The following is a 19,434-nucleotide window of genomic DNA, read 5'->3' on the forward strand; positions in this document are numbered from 1 at the left end:
GGTATGTATAAATTTCTTTTTCTTTATTTCACAAACCGCACAATTCACATTGTTTGGACTACCGATTTTGCTCAGCCCTGTCAATACATCTAAAAACAACAGATTACGCACACATTTATGAAGTTGAGTTTGTGGAGGATTGCAAAGTTTATCAACTGCATTTTGCTTTCCCTGCTGTGTTTTCAGAACAAACCACACATTTAATAGCTGCATTCACATACGGGCATTATTGGTTTTTGCTTCGCGATGCTAAAATGCAAAACTTCACTTGCCACTGTTCACACTCAGCCAAAAAAACAGAACAAAACAAACCATCACTTGGTTGCAAAATGTAACACTTTAAGTCTCAATGGGCCCTGTTTCATAACCTTGTTCGTAAAGTTACACACGACTTAAATATGGCAAACCAATCAGGTTTCTTAATCATTGTTAATTTCAATAGCTAAAGTTGAAATATTCGGATGGAAATGATTATTCTTACATATAAACCATGTTTTTAGATGAAGTGTTTTTTTTGTCCCAATGTAGATGAAATACTGACATACAGTCCTACTTTGTTAAAATGTAAGAAAAAAGAAAGAAAGATGGGTACACACATTGGCACTTCATATTCCGGACGTTCCTACAGTCACACGTAACTTTACAAACAGCTTTATGAAACAGGGCCCAGACGGCACATGCCTAAACAATGACCAGAGCATGACCCTGGGTGCCAGAATGAGTGGACCTACATTGTATGTTTGGTGAGTTGCATTACTATGAGATTAAAAAGAATTGTTGGTTTCTTTGTGTGAAATTCACACACGCCGTGATACACACATCCACTTTCAAAACTGCGAATTTGGGCTACGTGTGAACGGGACTATTCTCAGAGCTGAGGTGTGCTGCATAAAGCAAACACACTCTAGCATTAACATTGTAAGTATGTTTTCACAGAAACCCACACAGTCATAACTTTGCATTAGGAATGCTGACTGGAGAATTAAACTTCACCCCTAGAAAGATATAGTTTATCAAACAAAATGCATCTTCATGAGTGCTGTAGTATTGTCATCACATTGCTTACTGACATAAATTTCTCCTTACTGTGAGCAAGGAGGTTTAAGAGTTGGAGTCCCAACTGGCTGTAATCATTCAAACAGTTGTCAGATTTCTATTGATGTACAAAAGAATTTAACAGGTGCATTTGTGCCTTTGATGATCGATGTTCGAAGCCGCCGTCTTGCTGAGCAATCTGAAGATTCATTTTGAACGTTAACATAATATTCGCCATATTTTGCTTATTTATTTATCAAATAAAATGAAATTTCACTTAATGATAAAGCATGTAAAACAAAAATCAATCCTGTGCAGAAATTTGTGCAAAAGTGTAAATCAGAGCTGTATCATGTGAAAATGTTTAAAACTGTACCATCCTGGAAAGCCGTGGTTTTATCACTTTTCCGCTTAATTCCGACAAATAAAACTGACCTGGAATAATCTTCAAATATAATTCTTTGTTGATAGACATATCAGATTAGTGCCCGGGTATGCCCAGTCGAGTAATTTTCATCTTTATTTCAGCATTTTTTGCGCAATTTCTATTCGCACATCCTCCTGTCTGTACCACCTACCTTGTATAAGAAGGGACAGCGAAAAGTAATTACCATCACAAAGACATATCTTCCTTAGAAAGTGGCTGGTGATTATGCAATGAGACACAAGACAATTGTCTTCCTATCTGCATGGCAGATCCTGTTTGGCACATGCTTCAAATATTTCTGAGCGGTGGCATCGAACATCTAGTAAAGGAAATAAGACAGTTGTGACTCCATTCTCTTGAACCTCCTTGCTGTGAGATATTCTTTTAGGTGTATGTACATGTACATAGTCTGTGACACCTAGTTTGCAATTTTTCTTTTGTCTAAAAGCAAAATGCATGACACAACATCCATGTTTCAGTCAGTTTGAGAGGACCACAAGTCTTATTCTTTTCTTACACAAGACATACACATCCCACATGAATGCAAATTTGCCAATAAAAATTCTACACTGACTGAAAGGGCTGCGGGTCAGCTGCGGGGCTCAGAAAGACAGGAAGAAGTTTTCAAAGTGCACGCCGCACCAAATCACAGCAGTCCGTCTCTTGGAGTGTTTGCCCCTCAACTGCTGGACAGCTGAACATTGGCGGGGGAAAAACGTCGTCTGTTTACCGAACACTCAAAATCTCTCCTCCTAAATGTGCTGTCTACTTGCTAAATGAAAGGACGAAGGTTAACCCCTAAGCTGCTCGTGAAGCTGTACAACTTTTCAAGAGCGGCAAGAGTGCCAGAAAGCGCCACAAACTTACTTAATGGGGGCGATTGGATTGGACCGGCGGCTGTTGCGCTCTGCCTGCGTCATGTAGTCCCACTTGAAGACGAGGTTCCAGTCAAAGCCGCCCTTTAAGTCCGCCGAGGCCGCCACGTAGTGGAAGTTGTCCATGTTGATGACGTCGATGATGGGGCTGACCACAGCTCGGTAATCCTGCACAGAGTGACATTGTTTATAGAATTGCTAATCAATGACTTCTGTCAGTATAAACACAGGGCAATATCACATAGCCAATAACTTTCACCACCCTCTCTTCTTCCTCATCCTAATTTTCCCACTCTGACCCCCCCCCCCTTCTCCTCCTCCTCCTCTTCCTCCTCCTCCTTCCCCTCTCCATTAAGGATGCCCGATGAAAGCATCAGCATGCCTGGACACCTACACTAACATCAGCAAAAGGGGAAGTTTACACCAAACAGCTTATTACTGTCACTGGCTAGATTTATCATGGTTGGGTGAAGGAATAAACATGACTGAACTCAAAAGGCACAAAGCATGACATTGGGTAGGTTGTTATTAAAAACAAGAAGGAAAAGAAGACTGACATCTTGGTAAGCAACTTGCGACATTTGAAGCTTTCATAAACAAACTCCCCACAGAGTCCATGTAAGCGATGTGGGTAGTTAATGACAGGTCTGTACCCACAATATGCCCAGCATAAACAAATATGACTGATGCTCGGTATTCTAACTGGCCTCGAATCATCCGAACACCTGTCAGCACGGGATCTATTAGATGGAAACAGACAAAGTGCACGTATACAATTGAAGCTGCCGGAAAACAGATCAATCTATATTTTAGGACTGGGCATCTCAGATTGTGCCGAGACTGGAGAAGTGATAAACACAAATTTGACAAGTGCACTGCATCCAGGCAGTTGTACTGCATGGGTCATGTGGATTTTCTTGAGCGTTTATCCAGATTAACACAGGCCTGCTACAAAATCTTGAGGATATATTCCTCACTCTTTCTTTGACTTCCCTTCAACCGTTAATGAAGTTTTTATCGCATGCGAAGCCTTTTCATATGATTCAACAGGAACTGCATCAAATATGTGCTCATATTTTCCAATACTACCAATGGAGGATGCAAAAAAAGAAGAAAAAAAAAGCCAAGTCTGTGGAGGGAAGAGGCGGAGATAGAGGATTTGACATCACTGCACGCATGATGGCATTCCAGATATGATCAGGTTGTGGAATTGCAAACTGAACTACATAAAAAAGGCCAAGAGATCGTGGAACATTATCATAACCTCTTGCCAAGAAAATGAGACTCTGCCATGGGGCAAATGTGCATGATGCAGAGAAGGGAAAAGTACTGCGTTCTTTGGGATAGAAAGGTACCAAAAAGGGAAACCTGCGATGGAGCAGCATTCAATATTTCAAAATAAACTTTATTCTGGGAAACAAAATAATGCTGTATACTGCTTCACTTTTCTAAAATCAATTAAAAGCCATTTCACTCTTGGTTAACCTAAATAAATATATCTTGAATCTAATAAGAAATTCACATCATCATCAGCTTATATCCCACTATCAAAAAGGAAAAAATACATGGGCAGACTGTTAAAGCATGACTTCTAAGTAGCAAATGACAGGTAGTAGTACCTAAATGGATTCCCTAGATATTCTGCTGAAATTATTCATATTTGATGCATAAGATTGTATAGTTTTCACCAGTAATGCATTTTTTTTTTTTTTTTTGGGGGGGGGATAATCTACATCTATTTGACTTTGTCTGACTCCAACTGCATATTCTTGACATAATTTCTGCTGCATAAAAAATAATATTTTATATTCAATGCACTTTCTTCACATATATCTTTCGGCAGTATTTGAATTCTCCTCATACAGTGCAGTCAGGATGAGGTATTGTGCAATCATCATTTAATGACATGGATTTAAATAAAAAGGAATATCCTTTGATGGGGCAACACCATGGAAACATTTCTAAGGCATACCATTTTTACTGAATAAACAGGATGAAGCATCGGGTACAACATGACAAATTTGTCATCAATATTTGTACAAAATAAACATTTGGTATCACAAAATTAATCACAAAAACAAGAATGCACTCGAAAAGCTAGCCAAAGTTTCTGCATGTTGGAACAGCACACAGAATGATTTAGTGACTTGTGTACACTAACACCAGTGACTGACAGAACTAATAACTCAACCCAGAAGCTTTTTGCAGCACTGGCCTGAGGCTGTCATTGTGTATGTGTGTGTATATTATATATGCGTGTGTGTGTTCTTGTTTCAGGTTGATGGTATATGGGGTTATTTACATTCTGGCATATCAGACATCATTACAGAATAATCAAAACAAAGATTGGCTACAAAACTTCGTAAAACGTAGAACCCACTCGTTTTTTATAAATGCATTCAGGTACGTGTACACCACAGTAGTCTGCACTCATAAATACAAGTGATATTAATTAAATCATGGGACACGGAATGTCTATTAATGGGGGGGGGGGTGGAGGAGGAAAGGGAGTTTGTTGTTGTTGTTGTTGTTGTTGAAGAGGGGGCAGTCTGTGTTAAGTATGTGAAAGTTATGATGCGATAATGCCCTTTCTTGAGCTTGAGGTGTAGTATGCAGTTGAATCAATTTCTGACCTGACAGGGGCTTAAGGAACACATGTACAGCTGTACATAATATATATGTATATATATATATATATATATTTTTTTTTTTTTTTTTTTTTTTTTTTTAACTCAGCACAACATACTGTAAAACCAGACATTTTTGCATGCATTTGAATTTCACAAAAGCCAAGATTCCCGAAAATAGAATGCATGCAAAAGTTCTTGTTTACACTATAGGCATTGAAAGCCAGTGGCAATTTTGAGAAAATTTCATGCCGCAATTAAAGGTCCTGTTTACCTTTGGGAGCAGTGATTTAAAAACTGTTCAAGATATCACTTTTGATGCATATGTGTAGGTCAGTTGTATCACAAAACATCCTACCATACAAAATTTTTGAAATAAACCCTAAAATATAAGGAGATATCACTATTGTTCTCATTAAATCATAACTGTAGACGGTTTAATCTGGAAACATTTTTATCATAACTATTGTTCACATTTTGTATATCTATCAATACTTAAGATCGATTATACTGGTTCAAATTTTTACATTAGTTGTCTCTATCTCGAATTCACATTTTAGAACTATTTTGAAGCACTATAAATGCTGGGTGTTTGTTTCATCTACAAATGGTAAATTATGCCTTCAAAGGCTGTATACTCCAATACCCTGCTTTACAGTAGCTGTGACAACTTATCTACTTTCAAGCCTTTTGAACCTCTCAATCTAAAGACATCGAATTGTCCTTAACAGTGTACTGAAACAAGGTGCCACCAGAAGTGGGAGAGTTTAATGACTATACCTCATGTTCTTCCACAATCATCCGAATGTCTGCCTACTAATTTCCCAAATGTAAGAAATATGGTTTCATTGGAGATATGAAATGGAATGTTATGAAGAAGAAACAAAAACCCCGCATGAAATCATGCACTTCAAAACAGAAGAATAAACAAAAAGTTTATATATATTCACGGCATAAAATCTAGTTATTCCTGGCATAAAATCTAGTTATTCCTCTTGCTTTCTCAAATTCAGAAGCAATCTCTGACAATCTCCTATAAAACATTACCTACTAATTTTTGATTTGGAGACCATACACTGCACTTCCTTAATTGATTTTCACAGGGGTAGAGAAAAGACAGATAAAAATCAATTTTAGCAACATGTGATATTGATTGATGCAACTGCATAACAATCACTACGACAATGTACTGGTTGTCATACACCTCACTTACATTGTATAAATTTCTAATTGGGTTTAATTTCCGTGCCAAATTGTCAGTATCCCATGATGACACACGTACTTTGTCATGGCCATTGATTTCTGACTACAGGCTTATATGGCTGAACATCAACTTTACACATTATCCTTTCAAAGAGTCTAGTTCATCCTGGTATGATTTGGCTGATTGTGATTTCTCTCACTGAAATTCAATATTGTGACCCATGACCTTTAAACATCCCATGGTCTGACCAAAACTCATATTACAGCATTAATGTTTCTTATTTAATCTCCTATACGGCCCAAAATTTAAATTGGATTTCGTCCCATACTTCTCATCTAGTATCAACTAGAAATGTCGCTATGGCGACTGGTATGCCTCCGCCATAATGCATGATTCTCCTAATAGGTCTATAGTACATGTGGACGATGTGTGATTACATTTTCACAAAATTGGCAAAATATTAAAATGGCATGTTTGTCACAAAAGTGCTGAATGTTTACCATCCTTGACCTAGGTTTAATTGGATGAATGGGAGAGCATGTATTTGGGGATTTTAGGACTCTTACTTGACTTTGACCCCTTTCATAAGTTTATGCATTGAGTAATTTTCAAGGTACACAGAAAAAGTGCAATTTCTGTATTGAATAGTAAATTGTTATCATTTTCATCTGGCCTTTGACCCTAAAATTCATATGATAATCACTGTCAGGCAGAACATGTATGAATATGTACTAAGTTTCAAGATAACTTGAGCCACTTCCAGGATATAGAGGAAAGAGTAAAGTTCAACACTTTTACTTGATCTTTGACCTTTTGGCAAAAAAAAAAAAAAGAACTTCCCAGAGAATTCCTATTGGGTTATACATGCATACACCAAGTTTAAAAAAATAATAATCCTGTAGGCATTGCATAAATATGAGGGAAATAATAAAATTTTGAAGTGTTGCCCTTGACCTTTGACCCCTGACCCCATGAACCCAAAATTCCCTAGAAAATCACTGCCAGTCAGTGCATGCATATATACTATGTTCCATGAAGATACTTGAACCATTTCCAAAATATGAATAAAAAAGTCAAATTTTAACATTTTACTTGACCTTTTGACCTTTGACCTTTGACTTCATGACCCTAAACGTCCACCAGAGAATTTTAATTGAGTAATACATGTATACACTAAGTTTCAAGAAAATATCTTTAGGCATTGAATAGATATGGGGGAAATAGTGAAGTTTTGAGCATATTGACCTATACCTTTTGACCTTTGACCTTGAGCATGTGCACCCAAAAGTTGATAGGCACAACTTTACCCCCTAATACACATACATGCCAAGTTTCATTAGGATACCTCCAGGTTTTTTTTAGTTACGCTGTCCACAAAATTCATTACAGACGGATGGAAGGACGAACAGACTGACGGACAGAAGGACGGACAACCCGAAAACATAATGCCTCCGGCACCACTTCGTGGCGGAGGCATAAAAATTCAAAATTACACAGGAAAATGACCTTTATCTCAAGCAGCTGACATCTGACCCCTTCAAAATATACGAAATTTACATTTGTAAGGTCATCCTAAAATAAACAAAAATAAACCAACCAACCTGATACAGACTTACAGGGTGTTCAGACGCAAAAAAAAAAAAAATTACACTAAAACAGTATAGCTACACGATGAATTTATACATCTCAACGCTGACTAATGAAACAACATATAACGAAACGACGGTCAGAGCATCGTTTTGAACTAGAATTCGATAACAAATCAGCATTCCATCCTGTCCATTTGCGTCTGAACATATGGCGACCTTAGAACATATAACTGGGTGGGGCTTAATGGAGCACGCACGAAAGGCGACCCTATTCCTCTCACTAGCGGCGACGTCATGACCATCACAACATGCACAGTGGGAAACTGCACATCTACACAACATTTCCAGAATGGTTGAGATTAGCATCTGAACGGTCTGTCGGCTATACGATGAGTCTCTATACGTTGTTTCTTTATCGAGTTTTGGTACAAACTGGCTTGCATCTGAACAGGGGACAGACGTATTGACAGTCACTGACACGTAAACAAACATGGACACAGATGCACATAAAGCAAGCCATCCTGAGCCATTAGATGCCAGGTGAAGCACTTTTTTCCTCATTTTGAAGCACAACCAGGCCACAGAGCCAAAGGAAAGGGGCAGGGACAGTTAAAGTGGGATTATACACTTTCTTTGACCCTGACATATCCTGTTGATCCTTTAAGGAGAGATCTCTCCGGAGCACTCTTCTTTTCTATTTTTTTTTTTTTTTTTTTAAGGGGGCAGTGGATATAATTATAGTAATTACCATTCACAGAATTTCAGGTGGAACAATGTATTTGTGCCCTGTCATCCCTGTCACTCCCAAATATCACTACCTTGTGTCCTGGTTATATTTATAGAGGGTTGTCAATATCAGAGCCAGAGAGACAACCTGTGTATAAAATGAGGTGAAACTATTCACATTTAGTGGAAATCTGGATAGACTTGTGCTCTTGTTATGGTTTTGGGAAGCTGATACTCATAGCAAATATAACAACAGGCACATTCAATCCTTGTCAATGGACATTCAAGACATACCTTCGCTTGCCAGGTTGAATTTTCGGGTTTTCCAAGTCTTTTCTCCTGGACATAATTTCATAAGAGTACTTTGTTTTAAGGTACTTTTTGCGTGTGTGTGTGTGAGTGCACAGATGTAGATTTCATGATCTATCTCAAAATCTTGGACTTATCAAACACTAAAGAGTAGAGTACAAGCCCATCTGATGACATTTATGATGATATATATCATAAAATGGGCTTTAGAATCTCTGCAATCTGATTGGTCAATTGTCATGCATTGATTTTTCCTGATCCACACTAAGCCATGCGTCCGGTAAAATCCGAATGCATGGCCATGCGCGTCCGGTAAAATCCGAACGCATGGCTCAAGTCTTGTATAGTGTTGTAGGTGTACCGGACGCATGATGGGGAAAATGGTGGTATTTCATGAATTTACGCGCCCATCTCATAATACAAATGATACACAGGCCAATTTCGTGGATCAGTGAGAATTGGATGCTCTCGTTTAACTTTGGAACAGTCTAAAACCCACTTGCTGCGCTTGTGGGTTTAAACAGTTCCAAAATTACACTCGCGCATCCAATTCTCACTGATCCACTCTGTCCTGTGCATTATTTGTATACTGACAACTAAAAGAGAAGTATATCTAGTCAGTTGTTCAGTCAGCAAAAGGCATGTGTCCTCTATTTTAATACATTTCAATCCATTTAATCATTGAATACTTTTATACATTAAGCAATGTGTTCCTGATGCCATTTCTAGCCTCACGTTGATAGCATCACACCTACTGATGCTATCAGCGTAGTTTTTGTAGCTGAAGATGCTCTTTAACTCTTTATGTGCCACATTTGTACGTCCTACTCAATCAACAGCGTGCAAAATGTGCATATTCTGCACAAACCCGCCCAAACCAATCGATCAATCACCAAATGCTACAGCACAATGAAAGCGTTTCTAGCGATTCCATTCCTGCTACATGTAGCTTGTATTTTATGGAGTGATTGACTATCAAGTGGTGTTCCCTGCTGGATTTGCGAGTAAATTCTAAGTTTCTGTCACTGTTTTGTGTGCTAAAGTCATGCCTCTACAATAACGTAGGAACTGGTCATTTGAAAGAAAAACAATCATAGGTTTGTCATACAATATACATCAAAGCAGAGCTTGACATTTTCTGTACAACTCTGCACATTAAATTTCCAGGGTAATAAAAATCTATAAAAATTACATTAGATTTGAAAAACACAATATTTTCCCAAAGCATGACTTCATTGCTGTCTCAGAAAAATGTGGTACACAGGGGGTTTACACCATGGCACATATAGTTAACACTTCCAAGGGTGCCTACTTTTATGGGGGGGGGGGGGGTAGACAGAAATCTCTAGCTAAGCCTGTACGCCGCAGGGGGAACATTAACACCTCTGTCGAGCATTCCCCACACTACAAGTTTGATAAAGCGCAAATGCATGGACGATGGTGAATGATGACTTATCACATATTTTCAAGCCCCCCTCCCCCTCCATCCCCTGAGGAAAAAGAGAGAAAGAGTGAGACGGAGGGAAAGGCAGAGACGGAGGGAAAGGCAGAGACGGAGGGAAAGGCAGACTAGGGTGGGGTACAAAGGGCTACCAAAAACATGAAGCATCAAAACCCCTAAACAACAACAAACACACGGCCCACTCACCTCGTTAACTCTGGCCACCAGCGGCTCTAGCCAGTGTTCATTACACTCGCAGTGGCTGTCGAGGAAAGTCAGAATCTCTCCCGTGGCAAGGTCCGCTCCTCGAACCCGTGATCGTATCAAGCCTGCACGGAGAGACGGGGGAAGGAGCACGGACGCTTTAAGATTCCCTCATCTTTCATACTCAGAGCAAATAAGAAAGTTCTCTTACCTTTCAAAAAAATAAATGAAGACAAAATTTGCTGGTGGTCTGATCTCAATTTCAGTGGCACATTCCCTGCAGACAGCGAGCCTGCCAGAAATTCATTACGTGTCTATTTCAATGACATGAATCGCATTATCCCTCCAGAGCTGGCTCTCTAGAGCCATCAGGTACTTTCTAGTATCTCGCTCAAAAACTTTCCAAGTTTGAAATATCATTTCTAATGTCCTTTTAAAAAAGAAAAAAAATCTTCTAGGCAGCAAATCTCACTGGCATGACATCCAATTTCATGTTCACTGCCCTGTACATGGGACAACTTTACTTTTGACTTGACTTTCTTGTTAATCAAATTTTATACCATCTTTATGATCATCTACAGGCACTGTAAAAGTTTCAAGTGATGTTATAGCTCTGATATTGCATTTCACTATTCCCATTAGCCTTTTATGGTATGTCATTTTAAGCTGTACCATATGTAATGCAGATAATAAACAAATAATCAACGTTGGTGAAGGTAATGGGACAAATTATCACTTCCAAGGTGATCTGGATGTAGCGATCTTTCCAAAGCGCAGCTGAGGAAAGATAGCTACATCCAGATCGCCGAGGAAGTGATAGTTTGTCTTATTGCTTGAAACTAAAAGTTGATTATTTGCTTTATATTCCACATCTAGGGTCCTAGATATTCCCATTTTAATCCACATCTGAAACCGCTTTAGCTGTCTTTAGGTATCCTCAGGGCTAAGGCTACGTAGTTTACATTAAACGTATGTGCGTAGATGACAAAACAACGAATTTGCTCCGCGCCCTGCGCGTGCCACCGAAATAAAAGTGCCTCGCACTGTGGTCTATCACTTGACCACAGTGCAACGCACTTTTATTTCGCGCGTACTCAAAATTGTGAGTTATATCTCGCGTTAGGACTGTGTGGACTAAGAGATCAGCGAAACAAAATGACTATCATCATAGAGTGTAACAAACTTTTCTTCTCAGGTGATGTGACGGGCAAAACTAAGCTTTATCACTTGATCAGCTCTTGACCAATCCTTTAGCAAGATTCTTAGTATGTAGAATATAATGTTTGAAAGGATGACAGCTACAACTTCTACCTGCAGTAGGTGATGCTGTGAAGGACATATCCTCAAATATCATGACTTACAAAAGGGGGGATTTAAATCCCCGAGAAAGTCGTGCTTTTGACAAAACCGAGAGTGTTCAGCAACATCTGATTATACTGCACGCATTAATGCATTCAATCTTTCTACTCTTGCATAGTCCGAGTAATATCAACATTACAAATGTAAAGGGAGTGGAAGATACTGGGGATTATATGGGTCGGGTGCCTACAATTCGGCTTAAGCTACGCCGTGCCGTCCTGGATGCTCGATGCCCCGAGGGTGGTCGGCTATTTGTTCATCTTCTGAGCACCCGGTTTGTCCTCAATTTCGATCCTAACCCCCGACATCTACCGTGTGATCTCGTCTCTAATCTCGCCGTCACCATTATGCACTCCCACACTGATGCCATCACGCCTGGCAAGCAGAGAAAAACAATGTGCTACTCAAAAGAGAGGTCCGTCCACAAGACAAGGCATAATTGAATCTTTGGTAAGACAATATACGCCGTATTTTGATAAGCCACAGCCAAGATCGCATCGATGTAGGCCAGCAGGCAAAACCAATGATTTGCAAATCTCGATTCTGAACAAGAAAATCATCATGCCCCCCCCCCTCCCCCTCGCCCCCAGGGAAGCTGAAATTCCGGCCTGCATCTTGGGAGATATCGCACAACATGAGAGAACATGGGGCCACAGGTAACTGCTTTACTGTACCTTACTGCATGAATCTACATGAGGCACAACCTTGGCAGTAATGGTAAGAGTTCTACCCCACCCCCTTCTTTTCTCTGGAGGATAGTATATGATTAACAAAGAAAATTCATCCCATGATGAGTGAACCAAACAATGGAAACATTAAAATCAGCTTAACTGGTCAATTTTTTCATGTTACTATACACGGATCACTTCATCTCCAGGCAGTGGATAGGAAGAGGTAAAGGTAGCTCAAAAAGACTGGGAAAACATATCTTTCTTTCACTTCTTTTTTTTAATTGCAGTGTTCAATATTCCGGGTGAATTCCCAGAATTTTCAAGTCTTGCTGGATTGACTTTTCATTTCTGTTTTCCACAGCTAGTCTCTAGTCTTTCAGAAAATGGGGAAAACTTTCCTGACAATTTTCCTATTTTTCTGATTTTTCTACTAACTTTTGCTGCATCATTCTAGTGATTTGATACACATGCACTCACGAAAAAAAAAAAAAAAACTCTTCATGGTTTATTTCTCTTTCACTGGCAAGAAATAATACTCATTTTCATGAGCATAACAAGCGTACTTAGTTTTTTGCTAAAAATTTGTGCACACGACATTTTTGTAGCAACTTTTAATCTCTGGCATTAAATTGTACACATAATTTGCAATGAAATGCCCCAGCTCAAAAGCCAGCGTAGATGCATTGAAGATTTCTACTCCTTTTTCCTTGTTTTTGCTTTATCTGCCAATAGGTCCTTACAAAACCACCGATACTCGTAGAATGAAGTGCACCACATACAACATTCGGAAATCCGAACTCCTTCCCTCTCATTTCTGCAGTTTCTAGATTTCTATTTCGGGACAAATTTATCACGCTTTGGCTCCCATTTTGAGAATGACATTCGTCATTTCTTGAGATGGCAGCGAATGAAATGAAAAGGGGGAAAAGAGACGAGTGCAACGAGCCTCGGAGGCATGTGTCTATGATTTCTTCCCGTCATCTCTCACCCCGATGAAAAATGGGTGTTCCCTGTCGCTGGCCGAGGAGCAAGGGTTTTGAAACGTGAGATGCACCGTGGGAAGGCTGGAGTGGTGTACGGTCCTTACAGCCCCAAACACTTCATCATAATGGGCCATCCAACCTTCCCCCTACAAGCCCATCAACACGGACGCGGGGAGAGCGAGCCCCGCCGCCCACCGCCGCGCAGCAAAAAAAGCTCTCACCTTGTCTCCAAAGATGGCACTTGTCTGGGATTTTGTATCCAATTTCTCATCCATCCCCTCATTCAGCTCTGTGCCATACATTTGCGGTTTGGCTTTGATTTTCCTTGCTTTTGCATCATGCTACATAATACTCATCTTTCCTCTTTTCATTTGTCTTTCGCAGGAATACGGGCTTTAGAGAAAATGAAACAGAGAAGTACTTGACGTGCACTTTAGCAGTCGCAATCCAGCCTACTTGATTTTTTTTCCCCCTTAGTAGTCTGGTAATATCCAACAGACTTGCAATATACACACAAAGCCTTAAACTAGGTACTGTTGACCTTTCGCAACATGGATTTACAGAGAAAATTTTCAATATAACTTTAAATCTGCAAGTACAAAAAAAAATATGATGTCACTGAGAATATGCACAATAATTAGTAACCACATACAAACATATATACATTTATTTTGCAGGTCCTCCAGATTTTCATCAATTCAGATCTGACCATGACCACTAGAACATTGAAGCATGCATTAGTGACAGAACTGTATTGATGATTAAGGGGCCCAAAAAGTTCAATTTTACTGAAATGAAAGCAAAAATGACATGAAAACAGAAATTTGAAATGATGAGTAAATACTTTCTGTAAAATCAGATGCTACTTTATCAACATTCCAAGATCTACATATTTACTAGATTCAGCCTTCTTTTAAGCTTTATTGCTCTTGTGTCTTCTTCACCGCTTTCTATATTGGGACTACTGCCTTTAAATTCTGCATTAGAGGAGTAAAATTGAATGAATGCTGAAAGCCCACACAAATTCCCATTAATTCAGAACCCATCAAGTACCTACGAAACTAGTTTACACTAGGACTGCACTGGGAAGAAGCAAACACATTAGACTGTAATCCAGACCAGAGAAAGAAGAAGAAAAAAAAAAGGGGGGGGGGGGAGGATAAGGAAGCATCCCCGCTAGTCGCTGGGCAAACATCTTACCTTGTCTCTTGTCATTTCTTAAAAGTTTCACCTTCTCAATTTTGAGTAGTTCCTGGCCGTCTTGCGCTGCAGATCGGAGAGGAGAGAGGAAAAAGGGGGAAAAAGCAAGAGAGGCATTAAACATTGAAAAGGACTTGTCACCGTGCGGAAGTGTCTGGGAAACTGCCAGGGGGCAATGCATCTCTGTACGATCATCGGACATCAAAGTGCATTAGTCGTCACCTCCGGGTACGAAGGGGGGAAGGGGGGGGGGGGGGAGAAGGTTTGGATGTGGATGAAGCCTTCATCCGGTCAAGGCATTGCGGCAGAAAACTCATTTCTCAATCACAAGACATTGAGGCATTTCATCAAAATGATGGTGTCATAATGTGAGAAGGGCTTACAGTTATTAGACAGACCGTATCTCTGAACATGCAATCTCACATGGAATTTCCCTGCATGTTTCGCAAAAGATATCAACTTGTCATAAACAACTTGATGAAATCTAACAAAGACAGAAACGACAAGTTTATTAAATTTGTAAATTCACCCGATAACTTTATATCGAAGACAAATTGATTTCCGGAGTTACATTGAACTGTACATATCAATAAGAGCTGAATCAAGGTTCTCAATTCAAATGTGTTCTTGCATCAAAGACTCAATACTTCTACATCTACCAAAGATGACAGCAAATCTACTAATCTCTGTCTGTCTGTCTGTCTGTCTGTCTGTCTGCCTGTCTCATCTGTCTCTACATCCAAATTCCTGTGTATGTATGCATGGGCGTATGTAGGAATAAATACATACTTAGTATGTGTGTAACATTCTGTCTGTCTGTTACTCCGCCCATGATGTCATTTCCTGTATTTTCAATACTTTCCCATCTATAATTTCAGGGCTCATTCTCTCTTCGTTGAAAATGTTGGACAATCTTCCATACATTCCCTTGCTCTTTTCTCTCTCTATCTCACTTGTTCTATTGAAGGCAGAAACCCAATTATGCACATCTCTCTACCATCTCGTTATCACCAATCAGTCTCTTCTCGCAGTAGAACGTGCCGAATCCACGTTACATCCTTAAACGCAGTCTATGCATGTGTTTGATCCTCCCCCCCCCCATCACCCCTCAGTCCTTCTCAAGCGCCCTGAATGAGATAGATTCAACACCTTTTAGAGGCGTCCCCTTGAGTACATTGCACCCAATAAAGCATCAATTTGCACGACTTCATATCCGGGTCTCTAGCACACATGAAACGGATTCCGGATCAGGAATGCCCAGATAGAAATAAATAAAACGTGACAGCGCCAACTTGTCCTCTGAGGTTTTCTGCGCATTTACAGCAAAATGCACGTCTGTAGGTATTTTCGCAGTGCATCGCATACAGCACTGCTGACACGGACAGTTAAGTTCGTCTTCTTTGGTTGAGCTCTCAAAAGAACTGAGCAAAATGCTCACCTCTTCAGCAAACTCAAGCCAGAGGCCATAAACCTACACTTGTCATGAGAAATCTACTGCAAGAGGTGTTCTCCGATCATGGGCCCAACATATACAAGTACCACATGCTTCAATATACAATGCAAGTCACAATCTTCAACATATAGGTGGACATGATTCAGTTGGCATACGAATCAATCTGGCACTGGGGCAATAAACTACTGTATTTGCTTCAATAAACCACAGACAGAGGACAAAGACTGAGGTGAAGTATAAACCAACACTGATCAGACTTGGCTTATAAAGTCCAAGAAAACCACATTTCTGTGACCTGATGCTATATCTTTCGATCATTATTGTATACGCCGAATATTTCGTGAGGTTTTTCATTTTCGTGACTTTAGTGAGTCAGGTGCTATTCAAGAATTTACAGACACACAAATATAGTGACTCTGATCCTGATATGAACATGATGCACACATTCTCCGTTCAGTACATTACTCCACTATCGCGAATTTAACCACTCGGGAAATCGTTGAGAAGTCCCGATTCGTGAAAATTTAGACTTGCTAAATATATGGCATATACAGTATTTCTACCATTCTTTGTCGATGTCTTGTACGGAAGAGTAAAAAAAAAAAAAAACTTTTATTTGAGAGGTTTGTTGTTTATAAACACCAATATGTATAATGTTACAGTTTAAGAGAATCCTCGTACAAGTTTGTTACTGCAAAATCTAGGTGGCCTAATTCTTAAATTGGTGACACATTTCAGAGGATCAAATTTCTGTTTCTCTGTCAAATTTGTATATTCTTATTAATTTCTGCTTTAGTATAGATGTAATCAATTCAACTGCCTCCATCTTGTCTTCCTCAGCTATCAGGGTACGCAGCACCATACAGAATTGAGAATTTAATGGACACATGATGATAATTAATGTAACAGAATTCATGTGGGAGTTAATGGGTTAATGTAATCTGCTCATAGCATTCCCCATTACACACCCCATACATATCAATCCATGGTTAGCGGCTAACAGAGAAGATGGTGGATCTTATATCTGGAATCACTTGTTATGAAACACCTCAAAACACCAAACACCAACTCATCTGAACTGACTAATTACTTACGAAAACGATCCCGGGAAAACAATTTCAATCATAACATACACGTGTCAAGTATCTCTTTTCCATCGTGGACACCATGTACATTGTAATACTACGATAAGAGCGAATCTGACATGTAATGAATCTAAACCTAAATTCCCAATACCATAATGTTGTGTAAGAAGTGAAAGCGCACTGCCTTCTAGGGCTTTTTCGAATCATCTCTGAAATGCTTCTTCCCCTCTTAAACCATTAACAACAACAATTCCACATCCCCCTTCAGAAAAGCATGATGTTTACCTTTACTTCCCTTCCCTTAAGAGTCTGGAAATCCTTCTACATTTATTCCAATGATACTGCTATCACTGCTTCACTCAATTACTCTTATTCTCTAACAGTCCACTTCACTTCAGATAGTGGGGGGAAATAAATGTACCCAACAACCGTGATTTCCTTAAACTTTCTTCTATCACGGCCACTGATGATGCATTAACCTCTAGAAGCACTGCTAGGTTTCTGGCAGACACTCTTCACTTATGCATGGAGAGACGGAAGGGCTTGACGGGACTTGAAGTAACTTTGGGCTATTTGCACTGCAGTGATTTGGCGACGCCATCCCCGGCAAATAAACTACGGTGCACGTGATCTGCATACTTCGATAACAGTGTTCGGCTTGCGGTAAGATGCTCTGTTTTGGTTGTTTTAGTTGCTTCCTTTGGTGTTTATATGCATTCAGGATGATAAACAAACCTTAATATACCAAATCTGAATAATCTGGGTTATAGTACTGTTTACCAAGAATGCTCTCATATGAATCAAAGTTACAGCGATCCTAAATTGATATGAATGCTTCTCCAAGCTACAAAATAATATACTTGTGATTACAGGTAAGTGCCATCTAGAAGTAGTCTTTAAATCAAACCCACCTCACTTCAATTGCTTATTTTTGCTTACTTTCATGTCACTTATGCTTGTCTACACAATCGACAGTACACTGGAGGTTGAACTAACAAAGAACTTCATACAATTCATCTTGAGGCAGAATTAATGTAACATGAATGGGGGGAAGAAACAAAGATAATATTTTGGTACTAAAAAGATTCACAAAGAAATTACTGAAACTAGCATTTGGCATTCTACAGGGGGGGGGGGGGTGGAGAAGAAACATAATATTTTTACACTGATAAGGTTAACAAAGAAACTATTATAACTAGCAGTTGGGCATTCTAAATTTTGCCAATTTCACCCTTGATAAGTAATTCAGATTTCACACTGTTAATACAAAACCATGGAAAGATAGTTTGTGACAATGATCTCTAGAAAATCCCTAATATTACCAAAAAGAAATCCACATCTCCAAGGGTATATGATTGAAAAATCCTTCATCATCATTCTACAGTGATAGTTTGAGAATGAAAAATTTACTTGTATTTCCATCATTATCTCAATTCTTAGAATACAGATAAATCATGTTAAGCACAATCATCACAACAAATATCACATACATTTGCATTATTCAACTACAAATGTACACAGTGCTTTTAAAATGATGTTCTATTTGGTAATTCCGGTATCATTCATGGTCTCTGCTACACAAAGTAAAGCACATGTATGTTTTGTAGAAGATCAATGCTATTTGTACTTCTTCAGTAAGGCCATTACGTCAGCCATAAAAATATGGAGTATGGCCTTGATCTATTCATCACTTCAACCTTCAACAGCTCTTCCACGTGCACAAGGAAGAGGGAAAAAGTCCTGAAATTGCATCTATGAAATATTGATGTCACGGTTTCCATTACCATTAAAATGACATCACTGTTAAATCAGTTATGTTGCACGCAGCACACATAATATTCATGTTTGACGTAATACAGCAAATTCGGATGCCCACTCTGCCATGTCGGCATCTACTGCGGATCAAAGGCGCTACCCTCGTGTGAGTTCATCCGTTAAATATCCAATGATGCTCGAGATAATCAGTCTACGAGTGTCTGACGATGTAGGGAAGCATAAATTTGTAAAAATTGCGGGGTCCCGCCTGGGAATTTCTCTCCCCCAAGTTCATATTTGACTGCATTTGAACCCGGCTTTGAAAATTTGATGGAATTGATGAAATTGATGGCGCGCTCCGAAAGGCCGATGCAAAGAATGCACTCTCCTCGTTTTCTTCTCCTCCTTCTTCGCCCTTCGCGGAGCCAGATTTCCCAAGCTGGCAGTATACTCATCTGATTACCTGCTTAATATGTGGTAGTGGTGGTCTC

General features: G+C 39.4%; 1 protein-coding gene across 1 annotated transcript in view; it reads right to left on the minus strand.

Moving 5' to 3' along the window:
- The window catches only part of LOC139717085 (polypeptide N-acetylgalactosaminyltransferase 2-like), a 111,867-nt gene that overhangs the window by 51,868 nt on the left and 40,565 nt on the right, over positions 1-19,434 (minus strand). Inside the window, exons 5-7 of the mRNA XM_071628596.1 lie at positions 14,651-14,716; positions 10,441-10,562; positions 2,330-2,505 (exon numbers count right to left, since the gene is read on the minus strand). Of these exons, the coding sequence (XP_071484697.1) occupies positions 2,330-2,505; positions 10,441-10,562; positions 14,651-14,716 (364 nt within the window). The remainder of the gene's footprint in view (positions 1-2,329; positions 2,506-10,440; positions 10,563-14,650; positions 14,717-19,434) is intronic.

This window comes from Diadema antillarum, unplaced genomic scaffold (genome assembly GCF_040938485.1).
Source record: "Diadema antillarum isolate AM-2024a unplaced genomic scaffold, OU_Dant_1.0 scf00000007, whole genome shotgun sequence".
Lineage (NCBI taxonomy): Eukaryota > Metazoa > Echinodermata > Echinoidea > Diadematoida > Diadematidae > Diadema > Diadema antillarum.